Source organism: Aegilops tauschii, chromosome 5 (assembly GCF_002575655.3).
Source record: "Aegilops tauschii subsp. strangulata cultivar AL8/78 chromosome 5, Aet v6.0, whole genome shotgun sequence".
NCBI lineage: Eukaryota > Viridiplantae > Streptophyta > Magnoliopsida > Poales > Poaceae > Aegilops > Aegilops tauschii.
In genome coordinates, this window is record NC_053039.3 from 582,992,640 (window position 1) to 583,005,460 (window position 12,821).

A 12,821-nucleotide genomic window follows, 5' to 3' on the forward strand; every position below is an offset into this window, starting at 1 on the left:
AATGAAAACCGAGAACGAAAAAAAGGAAGAAAAAATAACCAGTAAAATCAAGAAAGAATCGAAGAAAACAGATGAAGAAAAAACAGAAAACCGTAAAGAAATTGGTAAGGAAACAATAGAAAACCGCGGAAAAAATACTGGACTAAACCAGTACATGGAACCGAGCGAGCGACCTGACGTAACAAGCTATTGCTCTCCTATCTATCAAGTCTGAACCCACGCCAAGAGAATGGAGTATGACTCATGTGTTTGTGAATTGGTTAAGAGAGAGAGACTCTTCTGCGGATTAAAATATGGCTGGTGTCAGGTACTTGGCAAAAAATGGTTATATATGTATTTGGTGTCATGTGTTTGATAGTCCAGCTAGCGGTACATAGTATATGGAAAAAAGTAGACATTAAATATATAAGTTATCTCAAAATGCTAATCAAGTACTTGGCAAATTTTAAATGTGTATATATTTTTTCCTGATATATTTAAAAATATACAATGTATATAGGAAAGTAGACATAAAAATAGTTATGTTTAACAAATTGGTAATCATGCATTTAAAAAAATGTTAAACACGCATAAATAAAATATATAATCATGTATTTGGAATATATTAACATGTATACAAAACTGTTCCTAATATCTATGAAAAAATGTTGAATGTGTATGTAAAATAGTTGACATCAAAAGAAAGAAAAGCAAACAACCAATGAAAACCGAGAAAGAAACAAAGTAAAAAAAGGAAGAAAAAATAACCAGTAAAATCATGAAAGAATCGAAGAAACAGATGAAAAAACTAAGAAAACCGTAAAGAAATTGGTAAGGAAACAATAGAAAACCGAGCGAGCGACCTGACGTAACAGGCTATTGCTCTCCTATCTCTCAAGTCTGATGCTCAAAAAAAAAAATTCTCTCAAGTCTGAACCCACAACAAGAGAATGGAGTATGACTCTGCACAGAATAAAATATGGCTGGTGTGTCCCTCGTTCGTTCGTTTGAGATATGGTTGGGCGACTCCACAGATCAGATCGAAAAATGGTTGGGTGTGCCATGGAGAAAATAAACAGGAACCAAGATTACAGGAACAGCAGAATGTGAAAACAAAAGCAGAAGCTATCCATCCCGGATATTACATCCCCAATTAATATGCTCGTTCCCAGTAATAATCAAAAGCCAATACAATCCAATCTGTGTAACATTGAACATCAACAACGAGAAGGAATAATAACTGATTAAAGGCTGACTGAAGTTGCACAAGGATGCTCATATTCAAAAAAAGATGTGTAGATTACCATACAAAGATAGGTAGTAAACAACAAATTTCAAATGTACATTGATTTATTCCCAGAGGACCTTTAAAGCACACCAATCTTCTATTGCTTCTGCAGCTGATGGCAAGCTAGGAGAAGCAGAAAGGCCCCAAAGCTGAAAGCACTCACTCACATTGATTGCTGCCACTGAGGAATTAATTAACCACACAACTTTTGCCTTCAATATCAGATTCGGATGTGAAGCTGCCAAATCTTAGACATTAAGCAAGCGTGAATGTACAGGTTACAACAAACAACATTAGCAACATCATTGACTTGAGAAACAAAAAAATTCTCAAGTCGTGCGAGGCTGATGATGAATCCCTTTGGATATGTCCCTTCTTGGGATGCTCTGCTTGCTGCTGCATACATTTTCTGCATCCACAAATTAAAGCCCGCTTCTTTGAAGGAAGGAAGGACATCCCACTGCGAGCCATCACTTACGTTGATATTCAATTCTGCAAACCCGCAACACAATTGTTGTATCAGCTGGTGCTTTAAGAGGAATGTGGCCCTTACCCTTAAAAGGAGCAGCAACATTCTGGCGATGGACAGATTCGAGTAATTCAAAGAGAGAATACAGTGTTTCAGTGCACAACACTTTTGAGCATTACATTACATTACTAGGGAAACCCAAAAATGAGAACAGAGTGTCAAGTAAGTACTGACCTTTCAGCATATCAAGACAGACAATTGCTTCACTTCTGTTTGTTTGTTTGTTTGTTTGTTTGCTCTGAATCAGCTGTGAAATTCAATTCACTACTGGGACTGCAGAATCCAATAAGTAGAGTAGAATAAATGAACTTGGGTCAGACAGAGTATGAAAAAAGCACTCTAAGGTGACTTAAGCTTCCAATCATTCATTACCTTAGAGTTGCCATCTCCAGATACTCTGCAACAGTGAAACCTGCCCCAGATCAATGGCAATGAAACCTAAACAAGTATGCATTCTCCATGCAAGAATGTACGTAGCTGTGTACAATACTTTCAGTACTCTGCCCCAGCATAATTCTCATTGCTCTGCTCCTACAAGATTAATTCAGTATCAGGCTAAATAAATTCAAGAATCAAACAAATTGGAAAGCATTCTATCTTCTCTTGTAGAGTGTAACTCAATTCAATTTCACTTCACAATATTAGTAGGAGTCCTTATCATTCTGTAAAGAAAATAAATACCTCTTCCTCGCTGCTACTGATGCCAACAGTTAAATTGGCCTCTTCTGTTCAGTCCTGCTGCTTCATGCGAAAAAGGAGCACAAGCCTGATAATAATTCCATAATTGGACTCAAGTCTTCTTCTTGATCGGCACCAAGGAGCACGCCCTTTTTTTATTACACATAGGGAACAGAAGCCTGACAAAGAAAATGCACTCATATATATTATGAAAAGTAACATCAACGGTGTATCAATCTCAAGTCTACTAGCAGAAAAGGGGTACAAAAAGAGAGCAAGCGTGCCTTGGACTGTGAATGTAGTCATAAATTAAGCACATACATACGTACTAAAAACTAGAGAAAGCAAGCAGGAGAAAGACAAATAATAAGCGAGCCAAAGTTAACAGCTATCGCACCTGACCTGCTGATTAATGTGCAGGTTTGACAACTTGTGTGCATAAAAGATTGATTGCAACAGTGGTGGAGTGGAGTGGAACCGCTAGTAGTCTGTAAGATTTGACAACAGTGGTTAAAGATGAGGCAGAAATATATATGGATGGCGAATAAACCTCGTTTCATCAGAAATAGAGAAACAATCAAAATAGGGAGGCGACAAGTGTTACCTTGGGTGTAGTTAGCAATACGAGACGGATAAATCTGGGTTGCTTCTTTTCATTTTCTCAATTTTCTCCTCTATCTCAGCGCTGTGACCACGCATATATAGTGTTCTCAGCGAAAGCGGGAGGCCCTCCTTGGGCAACGATTGGATTTCTTCACACCCAATGACAGATAACTCCTTGAGAGAAGAAAGGCAATGTAACCCTTGAGGAAGGGACTGCAGACCCTTGCAGTAGTAAAAACTTAGGTTTTGGAGGGAGGTGAGGAGCTGCAGCGCTTTCTCTTGCTCTTCCGTCAAGCTTTCCATGCTCTCATCAAACAAGAATTCAAGTGTGTGGAGGGCCGGGGCGAGGAGGCTGCAAATTGGAGCAACAAGCAATCCACAGATGTCGTCCACACTGAGCTTCTCCAATCTAGAGATGTAACCTGCAGGCAATAATTTGGCCCTCTGAGAGTGAGAGGCCACCTCTGAGAGCATATCTGCTGCTGCTAAGGTGTTGCACCCACACACTTGCAGTTGTACGAGGTTGACTGCGATGAGAGGATTGAATCCGTCCACTGTTAGATTACAACAGTCTCTTAGCTTTAGAGTGGTGAGAGACGTGAGGTTTGAGAGCAGACCCATTGACTTCATGCTTGTCTCTAGGCAAACATCAAGTTCCCTCAGGGAAGCAGGGAAAGGGCAAATAATGGTCTCTGATTCTCCCATGGGCCACCGACAGATTGGCCACAGCTGAATATTCTTAATGATTGGAGCAATGACTTGTCCTCCTGAATTCTTCCTCCATTCTCCACAGGCACAAGAACCAGGCCCTTACAGCCTTCGAAGGTAAGTTTCTGCAGTGAGCTGGATGATGGCAACTGCATTACACATTCCTCATAGCCTCCAACTATCACCAACACAGAAAGAGCTATGAAGCAGTTTAGCACTTTTGACGATGATGATTTGCTGCTGGTAAGATGAGATACATCTAATTTGAGACTCTTAACTGAATGGAAGACAATACTGCCATCCAGCTCTTCAGGGAATAAACCGTCGCATCTTCCGACAGTTACTTTTGTTAGGGATTTAAACTTTTCGATGTCTGTCAATGATATGTGCGATACATTTGCAATATCAATATCTTCTACTTTATCCAGATTGTGGTAGGCCAAAGCACCGCCATACCCACTAACAGCCAATTTCTTTCCATCATAAGACAACAATCTTTCTGAATCACATCTTTTAACATCCAAATCTGTCAGTGTGGAGGTGTGAGGCATGGAGGGCAGATACATCTTGGGGCACCCAGAAACAGAAAGTCTGCGCAAATTGGTGCAAGATACCTCCGAGAAGGGCATCACACGGAGGTTGGGACAATCTCTGCAATAGATATCTTCAAGACTTGGAAAGGAATGGCAATTAGGTTCCACAACCCATTCAGCAAGTTCTGGCATCTTATAAAACGAAACTGCCTTCAGGAGCATAAAACATTTCCCTGGAGCGCCACCACATAGAGGCCCAAACTGATGCATTCCAGAAATTTTACTCAAATGGCGGGAGGGTGCTCCAACATACGCCTTCTAGAGTGAGTCTCTCTAAGCTTGTTAACCACATGGCAACACACAACCAACTAGGGCCAATGGTACCACCATGATTTGCAATTGTAAGTAGTCTAAGATTAGAGTGTGGTTGAAGAGCATCAAGAATACCAGCATCTGTAGTTGGTTGACCTCTGTCCCAGAGTAATTCCAACTGGTTCAGATTCCTTTTCAACATCAGTTTGGCTGCAGTAGCTTCCTCCTTGGTTGCCACGTGTTCAAGACCACGTATAATCAGTCCTCCTTCAAGCTCTGGCAATGCCCCAAGTTCTGTCAGTTCAAATCCCATGCTCTCCTTCTTGACATGGAATCCTTTTAGCTCCTGCAGATGCTTCATCTTTCCAACATTGCGAATATTGGAGTGGGGTTCACTTCTAGCACGGAAATCATGTAAATTCTCAAGGTGGCTGAAGTCTTCAGGCAAATCAGAACTACCAGACCAATCATCTAGGTCCAGGAATTTCAAGTGATAAAATCTTGATAGTGTACTAGGTAAACTGATTTCATCGTCTTTGTAAGATGAACTAATTTTGAGGTACTGGAGGTGGATCAGTTTTGAAAACCTATATGGAAAAGATTGCGCAGACTTCACCACTATAAATAGGACACGCAGACTATTTATTTCCTTGAAGCTATCTTTCAAAATCTTGTTGATTCTTCCTTCTTGATATCCTCTAAAAATCATCAAAGTCCGCAGATTAGCAATGTCTATCCTCTCCCTCAATTTGCACATTTCTTGCTCAAAATTTGCTGAACAGATTGTGGGACAACATCAGCTCTGAAATCTAGGCCACTTATATTGAGGCATTCTTGTGCAGAAACACTCTTAGATAGCTCATGCATTAAATCATGCATTACATAGTAGTTTCGACCATGCCGATCGAATTCCTTCTCCTTCATGAGAAAACCATTGTCCACTAGTTCTTCCAGGTAATTCCTATTGGCTTGGTGATCAGAGTCTATGATGCCTATTGCAACCCAGAAATGATTGATTTCTGAAGAAGTAAACGGATAATCTTCAGGGAAAAGGCCACAATAGGAAAAACATTTCTTCAGATCAAAAGGGAGGCAATCGTAGCTGATCTTTAAAGATGACATGATATCATGATTATTTTGCTCCTTTAGCCACTCATGCTTTTCAAGAACTCCATTCCAGTGTTTCTGAGAAAGGTCCTTCCGCAACAGTCTACCAACCGTTTTGGCTGCCAGCGGGGAACCCTTTAGCTTGTTTGCAATTTTTCGTGCAATACCAGCAAACTCATCTTGGTAATGCTCGGGCTTTTCTTCTTCACCAAATATACATGCTTCAAAGAATGTGAAGAAGTCATTAGACTCCAAACCTAGCAGCTCTAGTGGATCAATTGTTTCCATCATTTGTGCTAGCTTTGGGAATCGAGTTGTGACAAGTAGCATGCTTCCTTTGGTTTCCCCCTTTGTGAAGGGAGCTAACAAGGTTTTCCACTGATCCTGACTGTCACATTTCCATATATCGTCCAAGACAATTAGAAACCTCTTGGACTTGAGACGGCGCACAATGGATCTCTGAAGCTGGTCTAAATTGGTTGTTTCATTTGCAACACTGCTGCTTCCTCCTTCTTCAGCTGCAAGTATGCAGGCAAGGATCTCCCGGGTGAGCTTAAGCACATCGAAATCAGTGGACACACACACCCAGACCCTGACTTGGAAGTGCTCTTCAGTCCTTGCATCATTATACAGATGTTGAGCAAAAGTTGTCTTTCCAATACCCCCTGGACCAACTATAGGAAGAACAGAAACAGGGTGTTTGCAGCTGATGATACGGTTGACAGTTTCCTCAAAAGTGTGTCTCCTGCCATACAATGTATCTTGTATAATTGTGGATCCAATCTGCGGCCGGTGTACAGCAACTGGCATGCTGCTGGTTGGGATAGTGCCGAGCAAATCAGAGACGGAATCACAGTGCGTCTGCATGTCCTGTAACACCGACTTGAATTTTCTGGAGAAGATCACTCGGTGGAAACGTAACTCAGCATCCCCACTGGTAGAATCGCTATCATCTTGTGCAGAGGAACAAGAAAAGCATGCGGCCCAGCTGCTGGTGGCTGTGTGGCGGAGAGCATTGCGAGCATGACGGAGAAAATTGGCCTGGGTGGCGGCGTAGTGGGTGCCGTGGAGCCTGTCATGGATCTGGAAGTAGTGGAGCTCATCCAGCAGATCCTCCGCCTCGTAGGCGTTCCTGCTCAGCGCCGGCAGCAGCTCCTGCAGTCCAGGGTTGTGGCCAACGTCGCTCACCTGGGCTTGGGCGTTGTGCAGCAGGCCTCGCGTGTGCGCGAGCTTGGCCCTGATCTGCTGGGAGTTGTGGCCGAGCTCCAGGCTGTCCACGTACGCCGCCACCGGGGCGGCGGACAGCATAGTGAACACCTTGCCGAGGAGCGTGGCCGCGGCGCCGAGAGCCGCCTGCATCGTCTCTCTGCAGTGCAGACACTCTGCCTGGCCACGCCGGACTAGTGTTGGAGAGGAAGCAGCAGCAGAAAGCGGGGTGGATTGGTTTGGTGGGCGGGCGGGCAGCTTGGAGGTCAGTCGCCGCTGGGGATGGGAGAGCTCAGCTTGGAGCTCCACGGATGGATAGATGCAGAGAAATGGGGTGGAGTGGACTGGCGTGGCGATGGTAACGTGGGGTGGCGGCTGGGAGCTGGCCGGCGTGGCGATGGTAGCAGGAACGCTATGAAACTAGGTTGTGTGCAGCGATTTAACCATTTTTACGGGGTTGTGGCCTAAACTGAACGTTTAGGACATTCGAGGCAACTGGTAGTGGATGGCATCTTGAAAATCCAGCTACTATTAATATGAAATCTTTGCAAGAAATGACCATGCTCCACTCTCATGTCCTCAAGACATTAATTAGGTTTCCTGATCCAAGCTAAAGGAAAAGCATATATGGCTCTTGGAATCTTGAATCTTAGTTTACAAACTCTTCCATCTTATCTCTTGTCCTCCTATGTCTATATAAGCGTTGATGCATGTGCAGTCACACACGTGAATCCTGGAGCTTTTCATTGGGTATACCGCAGGCAGGCATATAAAAAGTGGAGAGTTCACCAATATTATACAGTAGAGCTTGTTGATTTTTGTGTTGAACTGACAGCCTTCACATGCTGTGCCGTGGTTCGTGCATGAATCAATGTGATTAGGGGCACAGTTTAAACCTTGAGGCACAACTAGTAGTACTGTATTCATAAACCCATGCTTTCACCTAATCGGTGAATTTCTTGACATATAAGTACTACAATTGATAACTTTAACCAAGATCGATGCGCGTGGTAGCATAGGAGAGTACATGACAAAGGCAGTACTCGTACGTTGTTTTGTAGTATATATAGTAGTATAAGAGCAACTTGTTGTTCGAGATGCCTTTGAGAAAACTCAAACCAGACCAGGACTAGCGCACACATAAATTAGCTTGATTGATTCTCCAAAAAAGAAAATAATTGACAGCTGGTCCTTAATAATGTTATAACAAAAGATAAGCACAACAGTTGTAGCAGGAACAACACCAACCATCAATGAGGGCAACCCCAGGTGGTAACATGAAAGATGCTTCAACAACAATGCCTCTAGAAAGGGGACGACAAAGGAACACCGTTGTCGCGGGACCTAATCACTGCTTGAAGGCTGACTGAAGTTGCAAGAGGATATATTCAGAACAGGTGTAGATGACACATCAATAAAAACGGTAAAATTATCTATGTGTCACAAACTCTTATCCAGTAAAGTAATCATATACATGTTTCTATAATGAGAATAGAACTGACAGCCAGCGACCACCTTCACTTACCAGCAGCAAGTTCTTCTACCTTAATTTTCCCAAACTTGAAATTAACTTTCTAGAAAATCTGAGTGCAATGCTTGAAACAAAGCAAATGGGCAGTTAATGGAGAAATCGGCAACTAAAACGGTAAGGAAGAAACATTCAATCATTCTAGCTTCTCCCTCAGTTATTAATTCTGATTTCGAATCAGCACCGAAAGTTTTTTTTTTTGTATTTGGACTTTTATTTAGTTATTCCAAAGATTTCATGGTATTCTAAAAATAAATATTTAGCCAATACTTTTGAGAATATCCCCCCACCCCATATTGAGGAATCAGCGACAGACAAAGATCAAATTTGAAAGAATAACCCCACACCCACAAGTCCACTAATGGCAAGACTGCTAACAGAAATATTTGTGTGAGGATTGGGTTGAAGGGAGAAGGAAGCTTCGTGGCAGCTTCTTCCTGCGTACATCGTAGTCCTTTCTGGAATGCATTCAAAAGTATGAAGATAGCATTAAGCTATGTACACACTGATGCCTTCACACAAATACTTGAAGAAAGGATGTGTCTGCTCAAAGACAGGCTCCCTATATGCCTGCACTCTTACAATTCACAAACACAGCAATATTAAAGTGCAATTGAGTGGTATGTGTAAAGTGCAACTAAATATGTAAACTAAGTGCCACTCATGGCTCCTTATCCAAGCTATTGTTCTCTCTTTCTACCACGAGAGTATTGCTGTGTTTATGAGCCATGAGAGTATAGAGGATGTGAGTTGTGTTTTTCTCCTTGGTTCTGGAGGAAAAGATAATGGTATTTTTGTGTAGGGGTAGGTGGAAAAGACAGCTCCCTCAAGGAAAGTTGCTTGAGCCTTGAGCCTTGAGCCCATCCAACTGGGAGAGACACTACTCTGAGTTAGCTAGCTCGAATTTCTTTTTAGCAGGTGGCAGATTTGATTAAGCCAGACAACTTGCTAGCTTTGTAAGTAGTATTGTATTTGGTTAGGTACAACTACTATGTCTCGTCTGGCCGGCGATGACCAAACCCAGATACCCACTCGATCATTTGTTCCTTTGGTGCTCGAGGTGGTGGGAGATGGAGTCCTTTTTGGCTTTTTTGCATAACAGAAATGGCAGATATTGGTGTGCTAGAACTATATGTATGTAAGTATTCTTCATGAGGCATATATATTCAATCCTTGGTTCCGAAAGAGAGATGGCACTTAACTCGAGTACCCATTGCCCATCGGACATGGCTAACGGCGTTTAGTCTTTTCAATATTGTATAAGTTGGGCTAGTTGTGAGCTAAAGTGAGCCCAATCTGTGCATCAACGAACATCGACATGGAAAGGCATGACTGAAGTTGCAAGAGGATATCATATATATATATATATCTCTACTCCTAATGGAGCAGTTGGTGAATAGTCTGTGCGGTTTATTTCCGCTGGTTTTTTTTCGTCATCCTCCCACCTCTGGTTTTTTTTCGTCATCCCACCTCCGTTAACTCGCAACCCACCCGCAAAAAAACCGTGCCAGAAAACCCTACGATCGATGCCTCCAACCCCCAACCTCCTCCCTGGCTCCCGGTGCCGCCCGCCCCCATCTCCTCCCCGATCCCGGCGCCGCCCGCCCCCATCTCCTCCCTCACTCCCGGTGCCGACCCCGCCCCCACCTTCTCCCTCACTCCATAGCCCGCGCCCGCGTTCTTCCTCCCCCATCTCGTCTCATCTCCGGTCGCTGCAGAGGAGCCCCAGCCCCCAATACGAGCCGCCGCCGAGATCCAAGACGAGCCGCCGCTGAGATCCGAGTCGATCCGCCGCCGCCGAGGACCGAGTGGAGCCGCCGCCGGCGCTGGCCAGGCTCCCCACGATGTGCGCGCCGGGGCGCCGCTCCCGCTCCCGCAGCCGAGCATAGCAGCAGCGGCGGAGCCCTGCCGCTGGCGAGCTCTCTCTGGCGGAGGAGGGCGGGGGCGAGCTCACCGTCTCCCTCGCGCTCAACGCCATGGAGAAGACGCCGCCATCTCTGCTCTTCTCCCTCTCCTCTAGGGTTTTGGCGCCGCCATCTCCGCACTTCTAGAAAGAGATCGGGAGAGGCTGAGCCCAGAGCTAGATGAAGGAGAAGAGAATGTCCATGGATCATTAAGGGGCGGCGGCGAGACGAGGCTGATGAAGGTGTTCGTAGGTGGCCTGGCGTGGGAGACGAGCAAGGAGGGCATGCGCGTCCACTTCGAGCGCTTCAGCGAGATCCTCGAGGCCGTCGTCATCGCCGACAAGGGCACCGGCAGATCCAAGGGCAGCAGATTCATGAGTACTCACCCAAACAATTCTCTCTTCCGCTCATCATCGATTGATCTTCAGTAGTTAATTCTCTTGATTAATTATTCAGTCCTGTTAGTTGATGCTATGCCTGAATGGATCCTTGGTAAGTTACGTTCTGGAGGCGGAGGCGGACATCAAGACATGGTGAATGACGTCCAGAGGGCCAACTGCAACCTCGCCTACCTTGGGATCCAGAGGTCCAAGGCACCACAACCAACTGCCTCTGCATCCATATTCTGGTAATTTATTAGTTCGATGATTTGATTTGCTATTACTGAATTATATGATTAGTTAGTGAGAATTAAGTGCTAGGCCCGTCTTAGTTTGATTGTTAGTCGTTGACCATGTGCAGTCAATTAATTAGATGCTTTCATTAACTTCTAATTTGCTGAATTATTATTGGTTAAGCACCGTGCAGGTATTCATTTGATTGTTAGTCGTTGACCATTAGCATCAAGCTAGCTAGGTGTGCGTGCATGCTACACACACACACACACACACACACACACACACACACACACACACACACACACACATATATATATATATATATATATATATATATATATATATCAATTGTTGCAAGTTACAATCATCTGCCAACTCTCTTTTCAGAAAAAAAATATGCCAACTTAATTAATCAATCATGTCGAATTGTAGACGCAGTGACCAGACGATGCAAAGTTCCTGTTTAGTTTGACATTTTTAGTAGAAGGTTTAGTGTCAATCTAGATTTGCTAGGACTAATTTGAAAACTACCGGTGTTATAGATTTGCTAGGACTAATTGATCTGCTTGCATGCCTAATGCCCTTTGTGATGTTTTCCACTGTCAAGATTACACTTCTAGAAAATGTGTTTATTTTGTTAGTTTCAATCTATAACAAAATCTGATTTGATTCCACTCTGGACAATCTGCAAACAGATGCTAATTCTCCATGATTATTAACTTGTCCGAAATCTTAATTCCGTCTTTCCTATTGCAGGTTTATTTCAGTTTAGTGTGGTAATCGGCAGCAACCAAGTTAACAAATCTTAACTGAAGTATGTGTTTTAAATCTTCGGTGGTGATTTTTTTCTTGTGAGTAGACCAATACAAACTGAAGTATGTATTCTGAATTTTGTTCATGTGACTAGATGCATATGAACTGAACTACTGAAGCTCTGTTATTCTTTCTAAGACGACGATGGTCGCAACTCCATCTAAACTCGAAACAGAAATCGGCCATCTCTTATTCTTTCTAAATCTTAACAGAGGAAAATTTTCACAAGCTTTAGATGGAGTCTGGCGTGTTATTCGAATTTGATTCAGAATAGAAACAGATATCGCAAACTTGAATGTACTAACGTGACACGATTCAGATTGCATTGGCTAACATATGTAATGATCTTCATATAAAAGGGAAAATTAAATCAATCACATGTACCTCCGGGTTGCCCGACGCAAATGTTTGAGAAGCAGTACATGAGATTGCCGAGGAAAGCTATTAAGAGAAGCATACAAATATACTAAGATGACACCTGATTCTCTAGGTGTGCATGACATACTGATCATCATTTGAACTAATCTATGATCTTGTTTGCAATTTCAGGGTGGTGTAGCAAGCAAGCAAGAATTGGAGAGGTATCATTATGAGCTAATCTGGACCATGTACAGAGTTGACAATAGTTCAAAAAATATCTGTTCACTGAAGGTTGATCTGAGTTCCACTATTCCAATTCACATGTACATTGTTCTGCATTTTCTACAGTCTTCGGTGCATGCTTGGAGAAGAGGCTAAGATGAGAGGCTTCAATCTGGAGATGACAAGGATAGTCACCTGGTGCAACTAAAGGTTCGGTTTCATACTTGTGAAGTTGTGATGATATTGTTCAGGTAGTACTCCCTGACTGATTTCACTTGTACTATTTCTTCACAGAAGGTACTAAAATATCTTGTCATACTAATATTTAATTTCTACTGATACTTTGTGAGAATACTCAGTTTCCTTATACTAAAATATACCTGTTTACTTTTGTACTGAAATGTACCTTCTTACAAAGATTTCATAGGAAGGAG

The 12,821-nt window shown here is 43.1% G+C and overlaps 1 protein-coding gene and 1 pseudogene across 1 annotated transcript; one reads left to right on the plus strand and one right to left on the minus strand.

Annotated features, from left to right (window-relative positions):
- Window positions 1-1,263: 1,263 nt before the first annotated feature.
- On the minus strand, window positions 1,264-7,096 carry LOC109733649 (putative disease resistance protein RGA3; annotated as a pseudogene).
- A 3,515-nt stretch (window positions 7,097-10,611) lies between these two features.
- On the plus strand, window positions 10,612-11,201 carry LOC141023237 (probable RNA-binding protein ARP1). The gene is made up of 3 exons (XM_073499591.1): window positions 10,612-10,753; window positions 10,832-11,003; window positions 11,183-11,201. Exons 1-3 carry the CDS (start codon window positions 10,612-10,614, stop codon window positions 11,199-11,201), a joined length of 333 nt encoding a protein of 110 aa, XP_073355692.1.
- The last annotated feature ends 1,620 nt before the right edge of the window (window positions 11,202-12,821 follow it).

Coding starts and splice junctions, on each gene's coding strand:
- LOC141023237 (XM_073499591.1), top strand. CDS start 10,612: ATGAAGGTGTTCGTAGGTGGCCTGGCGTGGGAGACGAGCAAGGAGGGC. Junction 10,754..10,831: donor CAAGGGCAGCAGATTCATGA/GTACTCACCCAA, acceptor TTAATTATTCAG/TCCTGTTAGTTGATGCTATG.